Here is a 20,477-nt window from a genome sequence, read left to right as displayed (position 1 = left end):
CCCCCCCCCCCCCCCCCCTCTCTCTCTCTCTGTTCAAATAATGGAGAAGTGAATCATATAATCTATATCATACAGCAATGTATCTTAAAAAAAATCTCTTTTATAGTTCAGGTCATAGACAATAAAAAACAAAAATGTGACAAAGAGAAAAAGTAAAAAAAACGATTTGATAACATTTAACTTTGTGACTTTTGTGCAAGTTTAATAAGCAATAATAAGATTTCTAATAACTTATTTATGGTCAATATTATTAACGCTATCAATTCTAACTCGTATCAATCAGAAACTTATGATCGTGAATCCGCAAAGTCATTTGCGTAGTTTATTAATACGTATCATGTGTACGATACGTGTGATATGTTGATCAACAGGCTTCATTTGCATCTGCAACAAACATGAAGTCTTAGTCGTATGTCTCGCATCTTATAATAACCCGACATTTCCATTCATCCAGCATCCATTTTATTTCTTGCGTTTCTATATAATCGAAGGCTTCGCAATTCATGATATGTCGCAGGCGGATTCAAGCAATATAATCTTTATAAGATATTTCAAAACAAATTTGTCGTATTTTTTCGATGAATTTTTTGAATGAATTTTAAGAATTTTTCTGTATTGAATAGATTGTCATAACTATAGTTGGTTATTAAATTACAATTTTTGAATGTTTTTTTTTAACTACTTCCCTCTAATAATAAATTTTCAAATACATTGCTTTTCCTTGTTGATCCGGGTTCGAAAATATCAAAAGATACTATATATTTCTATCTAAATAATTATTTTTCAGTAATTTTTGTTTTTATATTTTAATCATGTCTACGAAAAAAAGATATAAATTATTTAGTTTTGTACTTAATAAGATGTTTTCAAATATATTATATTCGATAATCTTTTTTTCGATCTTGAAACCAATGCTAAAATTATCGATCGTATTGATACAGATTGATTTCAATTTGAACAAGTGTTTTTCGATAGTTTACCGAATATCTTATTGAACGTTGAGAGAATCGGTCGGGTACCGATTATACATATTAATGCATGTACATTTATTTTGCTATAGTTTGATACTTTCTATCTTGAATTCTGCCTATAAGTGAAATTTTAATTCGTCTTTTTGCGTAAATTACAGTCGTGAGAAAAAAATGAAAAGTATAACATTGCTAAATAAACGCATATGTATTTTTATGATGGAGAAAATATTTTTTGTGAATATTTTATCTATTATAGCACAAATTATGACACAAAAATGTGTTTGAAAACATATTTTCTTTAATGGAGCGACACCAAGCTTACAAAACGATGAAATTTTTTTTTTTTTTAGATTTTCGAGATTTCAACGGTTATCGGTGATTCTACCCTCTTTCTGTAACACTTTAGATAATTGTTGATAATGATGCGTACGAAAGCATAGTACTTATATTCTGTTTCAAACAAATCCAGTAACCCAGTGTTTCAACTTAACTGTTTCAGTAAATTAATTTTTTGTATTATTCTCCCATTGCTTCATATTTGTCATTTAATTGCACGTAGGGGAATAATAAAATGTCGTTAATTGTACGCTCGAGTGAATTATTTGCGAATATTTTCTCGCTTTTTGTAATTTTTGTCACATTACATCTTTCTTTGAACAAAAAACCTAAGCTGCTATATTTGCGCAAATGAATATTTATTCGTAAATAAATTTAACAGTCGCAGCTATCTTTAAGAAGTATGTTAATGTTCATTATGAATATTAATCTACTGCTAGCATAAAGAGCTATTGATACAACCATCGTATGGACGCCAATTGCGGATAATATCGAATGATTATTATTTTTATTTACGTACATTATAAATTGTATTGTTTTTCGTAAATGTAATTAAAATTTTCTTGAATTGATTCATCTCATTACTTAATCGCATAAACACATTAGTCATCGAGGAAAAGAATATTTAACAAAGTATTTTATATATGTTAAATTATGTTAGAATAAAATATCTTGTAGGTAATTATTTATTTATAATTTTATTTTAATACTATTATACAATCGGGAGTCTTAAAATACATGTAAGAACAATTAAATGTATAGTATAAAATGATATATAAGATTATTATAATATTAATTTCTTGTAAATATAAAAAAATGTTGCGTTATTTTTGTGTCATCTATATATAGTCCACTCGTTAAAGCTGTGCTGGTGCGACGACCAGTTTGGAACTCGCTTTCACAAATATTGCTATGACGACACCTGCATATAAATGCAGGGATCGTCCGTCGTTTCTTCGGATTTTCGTTTTAATATTTAAATGTAGCCGTACGGATGGCCGAAAGGTAGATAAGTTAGAAAGCAAGAGAGAAAACATAAAATATGTGCGCCCACTACATAAACGTCGCTTTCAATGTAAAACGCAATAAAAAATTACTTCAAAATGTACTTTCCCATAATTCTCGCATGAGAAATTAGTTTCTACGATATTTCGATTTCACAAGCAATAATTCGGTATATTTGATATATTCGTTAATTTTATTAATATAAAATTATTTTATTCAGAAAAGGATATAGACAGATATAAACATAAATAAACATTACCATTTAAAGATATATATTATACTTAAAAGATATAATTTTTTCATTAATTTTTTCTTTAAAAAATTTTTTTTTAGTAATTTCGGCAAGGTCCACATCCCAAGTCTGATGCCCAGCGAATAAAAGAAGAAGAAGGAATGCAAGAAATTGTTATTGAAAAAAAAAAGAAATCAAAGATCGCTCTTCGCAAGACATCAAGATGGCTGCAGGCGGATGGAGTATCTGTTCACATCTTACCGGGCAGCATTAGATTGAAGTTGATGGTTCTAATACTGTCAGGTAAAGATGTCGTCAGGATTCCGAAGACGACGATTGAAACAAAAAATTTATCAACGAATGAAAGTAATTTTATATCCTCGATACAAAGTGTTAAATGTTACGACGTTACAATTTTTTTCTCTTCATCATCACGTTTTATGAGAATTTTTCGCATATGTATTTCTCTATGTATATATAAATAAATTAATATCAACTTTTTATCAACATGAACAAAGAGATCAATAAAGTGTGCGTGAATTTGTATGTATGAATAAAATGTAGAACTTGTAAAAAATCTTTATAGCAATGTTCACAGATAATCAATAAATTTACGTGACTAAAGAGAAATTTCTATGATATAGTTGAAGATTTTTACCGTCATAATTTCATAAACTTTTCATGTTAAAGCGTATAAATTATCTTTCTTTTCCGTACGTAATAATAAACAATCATATTTCATGAAATCTTATCAGATCATGATTGATATGAGAATATGTTTACTCTTCTTTCTTGTATAGTCGAATCTTTTATTTTAATGCACTGAAATCGAAGAATACAATCAATGTGAACATATCAACAGATCAATATATAATAATGAATTTAAAGTATGAAAAGCCGCATTAATATTGCTTTGTTCTTTTATCTTTATTTGACGAAGGTTACGAAATAACATTTAGTAGAACGATATAATGGAACGATTTTCGAGTATTAATTCAACGTGATTCTTCTGAGTTTTACTTGGTCACGCGCAAAGCCTGCTCGCTCCTCGGAGGAAAGAAGGGGAATACAAAAAGACCCAAGTCTTCATGCGAGTAGTCTATTCTAAAAATAGAGGAAACGATGTCTCTCTCTCTGAAAGTTTCTCGACGAGAGCGAATTGAAAATTCATGTATACTGAATATTTCGCAAAACTATAAAAGATATATCAAATAGAAAAGTAATTACTTCGCTAGTATAAATTATTCTTTTGATATACATAATAATATATTTACGATGTATTAATGTAGAATAATAATTATTAAATAATGTATTATATGTTTATAATGTATAATAATATGTAATTCTAACTATTATAATATATTTTTCAATTATATATTAAAAATCTAATTTCTTTTCAACTTTTATTATAAGTTGAGTGAATGTTGTTTATTTTTTGACGCAGCAGCTCTAAATAATAACAATATAATTTTATTTAGTAAATACATTTGGTTATAACATTTTTAACTAACGTTAAATTAATATTTATTTATTTAATATTTATTTCTCAGGAACTAAAGTATTAAAAGAAAGAAAAACGATCATATTGAGTTTTATGAATTATATGTATGACAGTAATATTGTAATATAAATATTTCGATTTATATACATATTAGTTAAAAAAATTTTAAATACCTACATTTATCACAATACAATCGTAACGTTTAAAAATTACAATGCTGTGTGTTTTAATTTGCTGTCTTATATTACGTTTCCCTTGATTTGATTATATAATACGTTGTCAGTTTCTAAAAATTAAAATGTTTTTTGTTCGTGGAATGTTGACGAAATTTGTCGTAAAAAATTGCCGATTATCGATAGTTGGTAAAATTAACGTTGACTTTACCAATAATAAATAATTATTACTGTGGCTTGATAAAATATTGTTCTCAAAAAATTTAAATTTAAAAAATTACAATTCTTGGAAATGTATATTTCGGACTCGACTTGTCAAACAGAATTCTGATATTCTAAATCTTATGATGTATGCAATTAATATTATAATAATTAGTATCAATACCTAGATACCTAGATTATCTAGGTGGTAGATACGATGCTAGCGCTCTGAAACACCGAGCCGTCGAGACCGTCGAGACATCAAGTCCCAAGTCTAATGCGATTTTATATTCCGAGGATATATCGTGTATACATACGTATATGTATATACATATACGTATGTAAATGCATATATATATATATATATATATAAAACGATCTCTCAGCTGTTTGTCCAACTCCAAAGTAGTCCGAGACGTCAAGATCGTACCACGCGAATTTTCCACGCTGCAACGTCGTGTTTATTTTTAGTCTCGAGTGTGCCATGTCACGTCGTCGCATCAACTCATCGACAGGATTTTTGCTGCGTAACAACGTGCCACGGAATTCTTAAGAACTTGACAAGGCAACGCATAGAAACTCGCAATTTACTCGACAATAATTCTCTCGCAATCTATTCGCTGCGAGTATCTATGCGCCGTTGAAATTAAAAGTCAGCTGATAACTCCATTGAGGATTCAACCATGAGGAAGACTCGCGTCAGCATCTTCCGCGATATCTACTATCAACCGTATGACGACTGCACGAGGCTAAAGCTCTATTCCAGCAGCAAAGGTACTCTTTCTGCTCCTTGTAATACCTGCACAGAATCTATAAGTATACGATAGTTTGGCCAAAATTTGCTGGCAGCTGCTTTAAGTTGTATTATTTAATCTGATTTGCCAATTTTTTCCTATCTTCAATTCAAGGTAGAAAGATAAATTGTTATTTATCTGTATATTTTATCTATTATAAACATCTGATTAGAAATTTACATTTATTTTAATTAGTTTATATGAATTGTTGTGTTTGACAAAGTATTGATATTTTACTATACATTTCTTGTTGTACAGCTAGCTTACAATTAATGCAGCGCATGTCATTGTTAAAGAGATTGAAGGTCCACAATGGTTGTGTGAATTCTATATGTTGGAACAGCAATGGAGAATTGATACTGTCTGGAAGTGATGATCAACATCTCGTTCTAACTAATGCACATAATTATGAGGTACACTTATATGCTTATTTAAAGAGAAGATAAAGATGCTATAAAAAATTTGTATTTAGGAGAAGCTCTCTTATAAAAATTATTATCTATTAAGCAAAAATTTAAATATGTGCATATTTTAATTAACATCAAAAGAGTTAAATACGTATTATACGAACTTAACGATTGACGTATATTGTCTGACGAAGCAATATTCCATTACTTTTCTTAAATTAAAATTTATTCGTGGCACTGTCAAAGAAGAATCTTGTGCCAAGATTATTTTTGATTTTATCCTTGGAAGTTATGTGTCTAGGAAGTTAATTATGCGTGACAATCCACGAAATATTTTTTTTAACTTTTAACATTATCCTGAAGATGCAACGTATATTTCTACAAAATGTATTTGTATAAAATGTAGTAAGACGATTAGATCTCGTTGTGTTTTATCTATGGGAAAGAGTAATGCATTTGTTCATTTTCCTTATATTTCATTTAGATTTTTAAACTATTTCCTAATTTTAATTGGATCTCCTAATATGTCTTAATTTATCAATTAATAATGTTTAATTTATTATTATACATATAAAACCATACTATTATATTTCTTATATGAAAAAATGTGTTTATTTTAATACTAGAGAATTAATACAAGATGAAGGTATTCGAATAAGTTGAACAAATTACATTAACCATGATATTAAACTTTTTCAAGGGAATATTTTGAATAGTTAATTCTAGTCAAGGTCCAACATTGACATAGTTAAAGATACAGATGCTGGTGCCAAATCAGTAGGTTCTTCAGATGTGCACGTGATTAATTTTATCGTTTGGTGCTATCCTAGACCTTGCTAATTGATCATAGTGAAATGTTCATTGTGTTGTATTGTTTTTGTTTATTCGAATAACATTTCATTAAAGATATGTGATATAATATTTTGCATACATAGTTAATAGAGATATAATAATGACGCTAAGTTTTATCTTATATTTGTAATATAAGATATACATATGTTTAATAGAAATTCTTTTTGACTCTCTATCATTAAAATAGATTAATTCAAGAAATTGACTGAAAATTAAATATTTCATATAGATATATAAAATATTTTATATTGTTTTAATAATCTTTCTTTCTATATGTATTTAAGGTATTAACAGATTATAAGACAAGTCACAGGGCAAATATTTTTAGTGCCAAATTTTTGCCTAATAGCGGAGATCACCGTATTGTTTCTTGTAGTGGAGATGGCATTATTTTGTATACAGGTATACAAATCAATAGACTATGATTGAACAAAGAAATTAATGAGATTTCGAGTATTTTATATATGTTATCTTTTTTACTGAGCACTAATGTCGCGTTTACAGATCTGATGAGAAGAACAGAAACGTTTCATAATCAATTCACTTGTCACACCGGCACTACTTACGAAATTGCGACAATACCCGGTGAACCACATAGTTTCTTAAGCTGTGGAGAAGACGGGACTGTGAGATGGTTTGATCTCAGGATAAAGGACAAATGTAGCACTTATATATCTCATACATCTGGAATGCATTTATTAAATTATTTTTTTAGGATGTACTAATCCCGTGTCAAAGAGCCGTGACCGCTTTGTCTGTGAATCCTGTATTGCCTCACCAAATAGCGATCGGTTGTTCCGATAGCACTGTAAGAACATTCGACAGAAGAACTCTTGGTACACCGGCCACCGGTAATCTTTACGGGACATAACTGTATTACGTCACGGTACAGAGTACCGTGATTACATGTGTGTGTATTCTTTAGGTTGGACAGACGCGGAAAGTTCGGTGAGACCGCTGTGCAGTTTCACTGTCCCAGAATTCGAAGGCAATTCTTACAGGATTACGTCGTTGAGTTATAGCCCGGATGGACAAGACGTCCTTGTCAGCTATAGCAGCGATCATCTCTATTTATTCAGTATTAAAGTAACGCAATAATTATAATACTTATTTTTCATTTACATTTCGCAGCGTGTTGCTTCTTTATTTTATCTAAATATATATATATATATTTTATCTCGAAATACTTATATTATTATTCTTACTTGTACATTTCTATGTGTAATTTATTTCAAAAATGTATATCCAGGATCAAGGCAGTTTACAGTTGCGTAAAGATGCGACAATGGGAAAAGGAAAAGGAAAGAAGCATCCGTTAAGATCGCCTCAACCAGTTCGTCGTTTGAGACTTCGTGGCGATTGGTCCGATACCGGTCCCGATGCACGTCCAGAAAGAGAAGGAGGACGTCGTAGTGGTACAGGTAAGTTGTGATTTTTCTTATCTTACTCTGTTTATATATATTTTTTGCAAAAAGTTTTAATATCATATATGTCATTCATCAGAAATCGCTCAGGCAAGGCCGGTACTGCATACGTCCTTGATGCAAAGAATGACGGACGTGCTCAGCAGAATGTTAAATGATCCGGCCACACGCGCTGCTCTGAGTGGTGGAGGTGAAGATAGTTTGGAAGGTGTCATCGAACAACCAGAAAGTATTCAGAACGTTGAGAACAATCCTGAATTGAACACAGAAAGAAGTAATGACACGGTTGAATTGAGTGCAGAACAAAGAAATACTTTGGAAACAAGTGGTAACTAAAAAAAAAATGCATACATTTTGATTGATTCGCATAATTCTATTAAAATGTTGTTTTTTTTTTAGAAAATGCGAGCACGCGTACTGATAGAGTTGAAAGTATAGACATGGATGAAACAATTAATACCGAGAGACTTCAAACGGGAGAAATTGGACAATCTCAGGAATATAACCAATTAGCATCACCGAATATATCGGCAAGTATGAACAATGATGTTCCTATGGAAACTGATTCTAGTCAAAGCGATCGAGCGCAAATTACTTCTATAAGATGTACAACTAGTCGTGACAGAACTGAGCATGATAATGTATGGAATCGAAATAGAAATGAGGATGAAGCCTCATGCGGGAATATAACTAGTAAACAGGAGAATATGATGGAGAATCTTCAAGATAGATTAACAACAATGCGGGACGGTTTCCTCGAACGGTAAGATATACATTTTTTATTTCGGATACATTGAGCTGACATTTTCTTTCTTTTTGAAGTATTAATATATCTTTTAACTGATGAAAACATAAAGATGTGTGAAAATGACTATATCTATTTAATACATTACTTAATGTATAGACATGGCAGTGAACCTGCTGTGAGTTTAACATATTCTGATAAAAGTTCAACTAATGCCACGATATCACTTGGTGTTGGCGACGAAATGACTCGCGACAGTTACCATCCAGGTGAGTAGTTGAAATCGTTACTTACTTCAAGTACATACATATCTGAACTGACTTTATACAATTCGTTTTTTAGGACCATCTGGAAGTAGCGATGGCACTCTTGATGCAGGCCCAAGTAGTAATCGCAATCATCATTACAATGATAGTAAATGTCATTATTGTTTAGTCGCTCTCTTAAAAAATTTTTTTTTATTGTTTCGTAAATTTTGTAATAATAATTACACACACATACATATATATATATATATATATATATGTATGTGTATAGTTGTTTATACACAATATTTTTGTAGACACTAAAGAAGATGTGTACATTGATAGCGATGACGAAGATATCCAATCTGATGAAAGGTTTGTTGAACATTATGAAGATTTTATTCAAGTTGCTTGTATTTCTTTGAATATCTTTATACGTGATATCTTTTTTTGTTTTTTGCAATTTCTTCATCTTTAACAATAACTTTGAGATTTTCACAGATTATTAAACCCAGTCGAGGAAATGGATGAAGCAATTGCCAATGCTCGTTCATCGCAAGGACACGAAACGTTCGATGATGCCTGCCTAACGGAACTCTGCGTGAAACGAAAATATATGGGACATAGGAATGCCAGGTTTGATCTATTTTTAACTCTATACTCGTAATATTCACCAAATTCAATCGTTAATGAGAGCGATACACACTCTCAAGTATATGCTCTTGAATTCGTGTGAGTGACTTTTGTATAAAAATTATTTAAAATGTCGTCCATTAGAATTGTTAGTGTAGTTATTAGATTAACACAATATTAAGTAATTATATTAAGAAACTGACAAGAAACGATGTCTTTGTCATGCCGATTATTATAGTTTCTAGTTAGCATATACACTAATCTACTTGGAGAGTTCGATCGCTGCCACCTTAAATGACGATAACTTTAACTGAATCCTCGTCTAATCAAAATGTAGCAATATGTAAACGTCTGAAAGATCGGAAGCCAAATCATTGACTCGAGTAGTTCCGAAAAAGCCTCCGAGCGGACTGGGCGGACTGTGCAATATTAAAGCCGCCGAATTATCTCTGATTATTTGCCTTTCCCCCACTTTTGACTCTAGTTTCTTTAGGACCATGATCAAGGAAGCGAATTTCTGGGGCAACGATTTCGTCATGTCGGGTAGCGATTGCGGTCACGTATTCGTGTGGGAAAGAGACACCGCAAGGTTGTGTATGCTGTTGGAAGCGGATCAGCACGTGGTCAATTGCTTGCAACCGCATCCGTTTCTTCCAATGCTGGCTACTTCTGGCATTGATTACGATGTTAAATTGTGGGCGCCGATCAACGACGAACCAACCTTTGACGAAAAGTTTGCAGAAGACGTAAGTTGTTTATTTTGAATGAAATAGGTGTGTGTGTGGGCGCGTGTTTGTGTACGCATACACCAATTTAAAATAACCAAGATAGAACAGACTTGAAATTTGACGTTATATTTTATTTTCAGCTGAAAAAGAGAAACGCAGTTATGTTAGAAGAGACCAAAGATACAATTACTGTACCAGCGGTTTTTATGATCAGAATGTTGGCATGTCTCAATCAGATACGCAGAGGTAGTGAAAATTTATAATAATATTCTCCTTACAGAATCTCTTTGCTATAATGTGCTATACTAATAATGTACAGGAATACATAAGTAGGAAAAAAATCTAAGAGTTTTTCGGAGTCTTCCATTGTTGTGCGCAAGTATTAGAATACGTGGTGGTTGAATTGAATGATGTAAAGCTTTATCTGAATTTTATGCATTGGATATGTTCTTACTCAAATTTTTTAATTGTAAAATATCAGTGAATTTTAACAAAATTCATCTTTTTTTCTTTTTTTCCAATGTTCGACCCAATATTTGACTGATATTTTGAGCATTTCTGTATTCCTAAATATCTTGTATAAAATCATAAATTATTGTGATAATGTCTACACACAATTTTATTATTAACGCTAACGTTTTGCATTCGATTTTAGAGTTGTTCAAAATATACAAACGACTTCGTAACGTTTATTTCTCTTTTTCTTCTTTTTGCTAAAATTTCTTTAATTTATATATTTTCTTTATTTTATGTGCAATACTTTTTAAAGATGTTATGCTATTTGTTAATTGCTATTTCGAACCATTCGTACTATGCATATATTCAGATTCAATATTCTTAAAACATATCGCTAATTAATACATTATATCAAAATGAAACGTATATTTGATTTACTGCCATCATTAAAATAGGAACCAATATATTAAAATGTTGTAATTCTTTTACCTCATTAGGGTTATTATTATTATTGTATATGAGCAACAAATACGAAATTTACGAAGTTTGTTGGATGATTGCATAAATGTAAAGTCACGCTGCTGCGTGCATCTCAAAACTACGAGAAATAAAATTTTTGTTTACTACTAATTGGCGAAAAGTTTTTGATATTTTATGCAATGATGAAGGTTATAATCCCGAATTCTCTTTTTTATTAAAATTATAAAAAAATAGTTTATATATATAATAAAAGAATAACCTTACCGAATTATATGTACATATATTTCTAAATTTTGAATGTATATATGTATTATTAAAAAAATTATTTTAAGAAATTTTGGAAGAAATGATATATTTTATAAACAAATGATATTTTAGTACGAATAATATTTTTTAGTTTGTGTTTATATAACACATAGAATATTATGTACATGCACAATATTCTATATATTGTATAAATATTCATATACATACATTTTTATTATATATATGTGTGATTATATGTCTGTATACTTTTTCAAAATTTACGAATTTTTGTTTTTAACGATAGAAGTTTTTAGCGAATTTAAGAACAAAAAATGAATAATTTCAAAAAATTAAATAATTATAATCTTTCTTGTTTTAAAAAACCAATATATTCAAAGTTATATGATTTTGCATATCTGTTCTTGTTTATTGAAACAGATAATCCAAATGTTATCGAACGAAATTTGTGATGCGATGATCGTGTTTATTATTTATTATGTCCGACATGAAAATTATACGAGCTATGTCGATTGTTTTGTAGGTCGAGGTCGCAACAGGAGACGGAGCAGCGACGAGGGTGGCGATTTACGAGGTGGTTGAGTCGTCTTCGACGTTCTGCAAGTAATAACAAGCGATAATAAAACGAAACTCGCGTATCAATTATGAAACTGCGATTATGATAATCCTTTATTTACCGATCGAATCAATAAACATGGAAGATCCTGATCGGCATGAACAGATCTCGTGATATCTTAAGTCCAATTCGAACGGTATTTTGGTGTAAAGATACATTTATAAAATATCTGATGGCATTGCGAATATCATTACGTATTCATATATATCTTGCGCTTATAATAAAATACCAAACTGAAATGGATTTAATCAGTACTCGATTCCTCGAATACCGAAGTTTATATCTTTTCTTCATCTCTTATGTACAATCATATTTATATAGTGGATTTATATTTTTAGTATATCGAAAAAAAAGAATTTCGATCTCTGTATATACTTTACATTTAATATTATTACATGATTATCACGAAGTATGATAGTATCTATTAATATTTATCCAAGTTATATATTATTCGTATATTTTGCAAAGGTATTGTTGTCGATGAAATATATAAGCAGTGCAAAATTAGCATTATCTAACTGCTAACTAGTTGAAAGTTTGCAATAAAAGACATTTTGTCAGTTTTTAAATATTTTTTTATATTATTAGATGATAATCGCCTGTGCATGCTTAATCATGTTAATGATGTTAAATATTTTTGATGACAAGAAAAAATATCAACTTGTGCAATCGGAGACTATTGAGGTTTCAAATCCTTGTGTCTTGTTTTTACATGCGTAGTCTTTAATTTATTATTTTAACTATTAAAATCTCTTTTAAACCAATATATTTTCTATATGTGTCAAAATTAAAATAGTATTTCGTGAAACTTAGTAGAATTATATTTCGTGTGCGAGAGAGAGAGGACAAATACATAGTACTGGGTTATAGTTTAATATGATCAAGAGAGACGTTTTATTTTCTTTTGTTGTTACTGCAGGCACAAATATCTTGTAAATTGCACAGTCAACTTTTAACATCCGTTCTGTATGTTATTAATTTACATTGATCATCGAGATTCAAGGAATAATAATAACGATGAATGAAGTGACAGTAATACAGTTTGATCCCGTAGAAAAGGATAATGCGATTCTAATGTTATTAGGACATGAAAATTTTTGTCGTAAGGCGAACCGTAACACGTGCCTTACAGGTTTTTTAGTTAAAGCAATGAAGTATCGATAATAGTAATCGTGTCTACTTGAGATATAGGCAGATTTATGAAAAACGCTAAGGGTTTTAGAAAACGACTATCGACGATAATCGTGTTGCGACGCCGCATCTCGCGTAGCATCGCCGCTTGTGCAATTTTATTAATCGTTAGACGATATAGTTGTGTCATATTGGTAGAATATGACTAACGATCATTAGATGAGCAACATGTAAGAATGAACGACATTGTCTTTACAATTTATGTATTGTTAAGAGGAGCTTGTTTATAATAAAAGTGTAAACGAACGTATGATATAATAGCAGTATCGTTATTCTCGTTAATCCCATCAGCATCGATCCTTTTTGTTTACACGCTCAACGTTACCTATCATAATTGAATAAAAACTCTCTCCCTCTCTCTCTGTTTAGTGTTAGGATTTTGATAAAGAATTCTAAAAGTGATGGCGTTTACGGTGCACGCGTAACAATGTACAGTGCGATAAAATTATTCTTATGACTTATAATAACACACACGACAAACACATACACAAACATAACACACGTACAACATTTGATCAAGATTGAATTGGGATTGTCGAGGATCTCGTGGGCGCGCGAACATGAACAAATTCTTGCACTGTAAAATCAAGTTGACAGCGAATGTGTAGCAACGCTGAGACACACCGAGATATCTAATTCTTTATTTCGACATCTCGAACTAATGACATGGAAGAAAGATAAGAGAACGGGAAGTAAAATAATTAAAAACAACAAATGTACAAAATTAAACCACACGTTCAACAACAGAATTAATCTAATTTAATAACAAAATATGAATGCTGCATTTGTAATAAATCAATCGTATAGTAACAATAAAATCGATAATAATAAAATAATAATGATCGTAATATTAACGCTAAATACAATTAATATATAACGAATTGTAAATGTATCCAAACAATAGCGATTGTAATAAAAAAGGATAACAAAAACATCGCACGTTTACGCGCGCTGTTATCTTCAATCATAAAAGAGTGTCTAATCTGATGATTAATTGAATTTATCGAGGGCTCGATGGAATTTTATCATCGACAGTCTTTGATCTTCTCCAACTTGTCTTTCCAACAAACACTTCTTTTTTTCATTTAAGTTTTATCAAACATATTACAACTTTTGTTGAATGCATATCTGTTTGCAATCGTTACAACGTACATAAATGTCAAATTTTGCCTAATGACTCGATTATATTATTAGTACAGAGTCAATTACTGATAAGCGAAGCAAAAAGACTGACAATTGGTATGTAATAACGTAAGACGTAAAATATCAAGAATGCGCGCGGCGCGGTTAAGAAATACATTTCTTATCTCTTATCTCAAACAATTCGCGAAGCCAATCTCATTCCTAAATCTTGTCACTGAAAACTATAAACTATAAAAAATTAACAATAAAGATTTCTAAAGATCTTAAGTATATGTATATACATATACATATAACATCCCATAATATTGATGTATATAAAAATCTAATAATTTGTAAATGGATAATACGCATTCCACATTTTCATTTGTACAAGGCAAAGTTTCAATAGTATGAGTTGGAATTTTTCGCAATATTGCTTACAGTCGAATCAAAACGGATTCAAGTCTCAAGCAGAAGAATTGAAATTTACATTTACAAATATAATTTCATGGATAATAAATAGATTTTTGTTCGTGTTGCTTGAAATTTTCTAAATTTTTTGCACTTAAAATAAGATAAATATATTTTCAGGCGTGGGGGAGGAAAGAAATGAAAATTCTGAGTACAAAAAGTGCAAGCACCACGAACACGTTATATTAAGAATTGTATAATTTCAATCCTCGGAGAGAACGAAAAAAGAACAAGAGATAATGGAAAATCTTCGATCGGAAAGCTACGTGCACGCGTAGAACATGCATATGGATCGACTGTGGGCGCGGTCTGTGTATGTGTGTATGTGCCATATATGTTTCTTTCGTTTTTATTTCTCTCAATATATTAGGACAAAATTGTAATCGATCGCTTATCCGTTTATCTGTAGATTTAATAATGTCTGTAATAATGAAGTTTAGTGCGATTATACACTAAATTTACCGATGAGAGAAAAGGAAGGAGAGGAGAGAGGGAGAAAGGAGAGAGAGAGAGAGAGAGAGAGAGAGAGAGAGAGAGAGAGAGAGAGCAGGGAAGGGAGAGGACAGAATCAATAATCTTTCGTATAACCCGACATTTCGCCCAGCTGAGTCTTTTCTGCAAAACAATAAGTAAACTAAAAGAGGATGAAAGAAATTAAGTCTTGTAAAATCGAACAAAAATTCATATTTTTTAAGATAGATATAAAACTTAAAGGTTTCTTCATTGGAGGACCATTCTCTTTCGTCGATTTTCAACGTTTGAGAATACGCGAATATTCATGAAATGAATATCTTCCGTAGAAATTTTTCGATTCTATCATTTATTGCAGGATCGCGTTTTATTCGATCACTTTGCCACATCGTCGCAGGTCTTCCTAAAACGCAACAGTGATCGCGAAAAATGTGATACGTTGAGAGTCCTTTACAAATATTCGCTTCCAAGATATCTCGCATATCCGGCCGAGACCGAATCGAATCTTTGCATGTATAACCCAAATACGCTGTTGACTATGGTTACGCGCTTCTCGGTTCATTTCAGACGTAATTCTAAATTCAAATCGAGCAAATGGGATCAAGTGTGCTGTAAATAACATTGAATCACTTGCCAGAATATCATTTAAAAGGTACAGCGTTGATTATTACGAAGGAAGGATCATTTAATTACAAATGTGCATAATTTTAATTTAAAAAATTTGTTACACACATAAATTCCGTAAAAGAATCTATAAAAAGATCGTGTAAAAAGTGTAATTATTTACAGAAATGTCGCAATGAGCACTTCACTGTAATTTTCATATTATTCAAATCGAACGAAATGATTTATCGTATTAATTGAGAACCCAGAACTTGATCCCATTTTTCTTGCTGATTGCAAAAATATAGAACAGCGATATTAAATCGAGCACGATCGTTTCGCGATTTCCGTGTACGTGTGAGTAATTATTTCAAGTTTTACACACTTAGCTTGTTTAATTCAATCGAGAAGTGCAAAAATGGATATTTAGTTCTAGAATCAAATCAAATCGATCATGTCACATCTAGATTTCGATTAATTCTTAGACTAGATGAAAGATAAATTTCTGGATGTATAACATTCGCACACTTCCAAGAGATAATCTCAGCCAGACGTGCAAATTTTCTCTCTCTCTCTCTCTCTCTCCCTCTCTCTCTTTTTCTCAAAGTTTCTTTCGAAATGGATAAAACACTATTTCGGAATATATATTCTCGCGCGCATGTGTTCTATATATAAAAACTCGCTATTTCCATCCTATACTTTGTTTCTCTTCCCTCTTATTTCTTTAATATAACATTACGTTATACAAATATCTTATGCCGCGCATGGATGTGCTGCGGTGTTTCCTTCTTTTGCAGTTTATAAGAAAGACCAACGGAAAATAGCGTTTTTTTAATTACAGTCGTCAAGTGAAAAGTTTCTAGATGAAACAGTATTTTCGCCGCTTCGTTACACGCGTTTACTTCTATGTCAAATAGAAATACAAATACCTGGGATTGCGGGCTCGCCATTGCTCATATCGCATGCAAAATGCGTGCGCGGTTTAACGTATAAGTATGTACGTATACACATAAAGATGTAACATGCGTATATATGTATATGTCTGTATATATACATATATCCATGTATATCGTATATGAGATAATAATGATGATAACAATAACAACGACATAATAATTAATGGTGATAATGGTAATTACAATAAATGTAATAATATTGATATTATAACCAGGATAATTGTTACAATTGTTTACAATGTCCGAAAGGAACATCACTTTCAGACTTTTCGAGGCATAATCGGATTGCACGACGCGTAATTAAATACCGAGCATCGTTCCGCGAGTCTTACGAGAATAAAAGAAAAAATCAAGAAAAGAGAGAGAAAAAAAGAAGGAAAAAAGGATCTATAGTTTGCATCTTTCGATGCGCGCATTATCCGTTTGTGCGAACAAACTGAAACGGATGAATAAATATGAAATATCTAAACAAATAATTACATCATATAAGTTCTCATAAGACACTCGAGTTCTTTAAATTTTAAGTATCTTAATAGTATAAACAAAAAGAAGAAAAATCAAATAAAGATTAATAGCGAATCAATTAGATAAAATGAAGATTTGATGCTAACAAAAATTTGCATCAACAGCAAAAGTGACAATAAGAAAGTAACGTTAGAGTTAACATGAATAATCTTGGTCCTACGCGTTGGATCCTTACGCATCGATAAGACTAGCTCGGTCATCTGTCGGATCGTTTTTTCGATGACCGATAACATTATACTCTGTCATTACTTATCAGTCGAACCGGTCCGTACCTCAAAATATTCCCATACAGCACAGAATTTGCAGCGATATTGCTGCAATGTTGCAGCAGTGTTGCTGCAACTTTTGTGCTGTAGGGGTGATCATGCACTGACGCACGCATGTATACGCGTTATCATATGTTAATTTGTAAGTCGCGACATGCAGACCATCCTTGAAACATGCATCAATGACAAATCAGAGTTTAAAGCGAAATAACGGACATCGTTCGGATACGCACGCAATTTTAACGTTTAAACCGTCGCTAATCTGCAGTCATCATTACAACATATATCTTCCAAATACTTACACAGCATAATCGCTAATTGATAATTCTCACAAAGAATATGCTTAAATTTCATTTATGAAAACAATCAATTTAATTTCTGGCGTATATAAGATCCAGAGTTTGCCTCTTTCGCTTAAATTCGAGTCACATTTAATACAAAGATCGCTTATGCGATCTTTAGAATTAGAAGCCGAACATTCGCTTGAAAGAATGAATTTCTATGAAAGAACGATAATGATAATGGCGAGAGACCACGGTTTAAAATATTTTAAAATTCGCTTTGCTCTTTTGTCGTCCCTACTAAATTTCACTATGGATCTCGGGATTCGATTACATCTCTCATACAAAGATATGTTCATCTATAATACAAAAGAGTTAGTGAGAACAATTGGATAAATCTCTAATGAAAGTAACAATATTGTAGCTGCTTTCAGTCGGATATCTTGACCGAGCTTTGTTACTCGCGCGATGTTATTTATTACTTACAAACGTGAGTCAGTGCGAGCGTATAGCCACACGCATCTTTTTCTTCTTCATATATTCTCGGACACGTGTATCATTTCTATGTATAGACGCGAGATAACTAAATCTACAACATGTGATGTTAACGTAATCGCGAGAAGCCTTGTATAATTCTCGTTAGTCCTCGTGAGCTGTCATTCATGCACAAAGAGTACATACAAGTACGGTACATACAAGTAATCTCATCACGTCGATACAAATCAGACAAGAAAGCACAACGACAAGATACATTGTCGAACACATTGGAGCTCGAGATTTCTCGTCGCACCTCTTCGTTACGCGATATACTAATTACGCGATGATCGGCACTGACAAGAGATCGTGATACTCGGGAGAAACGCGGAGAAAGAGATTACGATACGCGAGCCAAGATGGAAAATGAGCAAACCGCTACGGAATGTGTGAGAAATCTGGAGATATATTATACTTACATATATATAATACGTAGTTTACACTATATGTACCATGCCAGTGGTGCAATCAACGCGATTTCGCAGCCTGATTAAAGATAATTAAGAAAGAGCAGAGAAAAATAAGAACGAGAGAAGTAAAGAGAAAAATTATGGAAAGAGATAAAATTCTGAAAGAGAAGGATATCGAGTTCGAGAAAGGACCTGCCGAATGTCGATTACGCCACTGTACGGTGTATCCATATCAGAAAAAAATTCGGTATGAACTCGTTGGAAATCATGCTATTGCCGACGTGGAGATATAGAATGAGAGTAATATTATATGATAAAGGAAGAAACTCTTGAAGAATACATGACCCAACGGAGAAATCCGATTAAATTTTTTTTCTGATATGAGTACAGACACCTGCACACTTCGCATTGATATAATGCAATAATTTATACTCTATTGTGTATGGTTTCAATTTGAATTCTTATGAGATTTATAATAAGTTGCAAACAACTTTCAGCGAGCATCGCGAGAGACGTCCTTCTCCGCGCGTTTGAAAAACTCTTCGATATGAATTAACTATGAAATACGCGAATAACGCTGCAGTAATTTGTAATTATAATCATAATAACAGTGCGTCGCATGCGCGCGCGGACGTGTGCTTCTCCGAACTTTCAATCGATGTGAAAAGATATCTAAAAAATGAGAATATATATCGATACTTTAGTCACTCGATTTCATTAACGTTCGTAAAACTCGTATTTATAAACGTTTATAATAATAAAGACCGCGTTACGTTACACGTATATGTACACACACGCGCGTGCATGCACACCCAGGCACATACATACGCACACGCACGTACACACGCACGTCGCACACCCAAGCACAAACACACGCGCACGCACGCACACAAACACATACACAAACAAAATGTAACACGGTCTATGCTATACATATACATATATATGTATATGTATATATATATATATTGTGTATATACACACATATGTATATAATATATGTATATATACCTATATATGTATAAATAACATTTTCAATTTATTTGAACGTGAATTAGTGTCAATTGTGGCGTTTGTCACGTTTAAAAAAAAAAAAGGAGATTATGCCGATCGTCGCAGCCCATAGACAAAATTTTCAATTTATCGATCGATAGACAAGAGTAAAGAATAGATATATTCTCCCCTTTTCTTTTTACTCCCGGCTACAACGACGACGATAGTAATAATACAGTAAGAATAATAATATAGTAATAGTAGTAATAGTAATAGTATAGTAGTAATAATAGTAATGGTAACAGTAGTAATAGTAGTTGCAGCAGTAGTAGTTATAGCAGTAATAGTGGTAATCGTTAACATTAATGATAATCGTGTAATAACAATAATAATAAATCAATGAATCTCTTTTTTTTATACAACAACCACACGTAGAAGCGACAAATTAGAGTAGTAGAAATAACTATTTCTTAATCTCGCAATTTTATATTTATATTTATATCTCTATATATTTATATATAATGTATATCTGCTATGCACATTTATATATATATATATATATGCGTAGATGTGGAGCGCGCACGTGCGACC

At 31.7% G+C, this 20,477-nt stretch overlaps 1 protein-coding gene across 1 annotated transcript; it reads left to right on the top strand.

The window, feature by feature from the left end:
• Positions 1-4,770: 4,770 nt before the first annotated feature.
• LOC108769708 (DDB1- and CUL4-associated factor 6) lies at positions 4,771-14,003 on the top strand. The gene is made up of 16 exons (XM_018520849.1): positions 4,771-5,193; positions 5,472-5,626; positions 6,757-6,874; positions 6,977-7,153; positions 7,186-7,323; positions 7,398-7,558; positions 7,722-7,893; positions 7,976-8,224; positions 8,296-8,659; positions 8,801-8,910; positions 8,984-9,055; positions 9,204-9,261; positions 9,388-9,522; positions 10,004-10,265; positions 10,388-10,493; positions 11,971-14,003. The coding sequence occupies exons 1-16, from the start codon at positions 5,103-5,105 to the stop codon at positions 12,027-12,029; spliced, it is 2,427 nt and encodes an 808-aa protein (XP_018376351.1). The 5' UTR covers positions 4,771-5,102; the 3' UTR covers positions 12,030-14,003.
• Positions 14,004-20,477: the final 6,474 nt, after the last annotated feature.

The sequence above is a fragment of the Trachymyrmex cornetzi genome, unplaced genomic scaffold, assembly GCF_001594075.2.
Source record: "Trachymyrmex cornetzi isolate Tcor2-1 unplaced genomic scaffold, Tcor1.1 scaffold93, whole genome shotgun sequence".
NCBI classification, from domain to species: Eukaryota; Metazoa; Arthropoda; class Insecta; order Hymenoptera; family Formicidae; genus Trachymyrmex; species Trachymyrmex cornetzi.
The sequence above is the reverse complement of the archived record's forward strand: the minus strand, read 5'-3'. Positions and strand labels throughout refer to the sequence as shown.

Coding starts and splice junctions, on each gene's coding strand:
- LOC108769708 (XM_018520849.1), top strand. CDS start 5,103: ATGAGGAAGACTCGCGTCAGCATCTTCCGCGATATCTACTATCAACCG. Junction 7,559..7,721: donor TCTATTTATTCAGTATTAAA/GTAACGCAATAA, acceptor ATGTATATCCAG/GATCAAGGCAGTTTACAGTT. Junction 8,225..8,295: donor AAATACTTTGGAAACAAGTG/GTAACTAAAAAA, acceptor TTTTTTTTTTAG/AAAATGCGAGCACGCGTACT.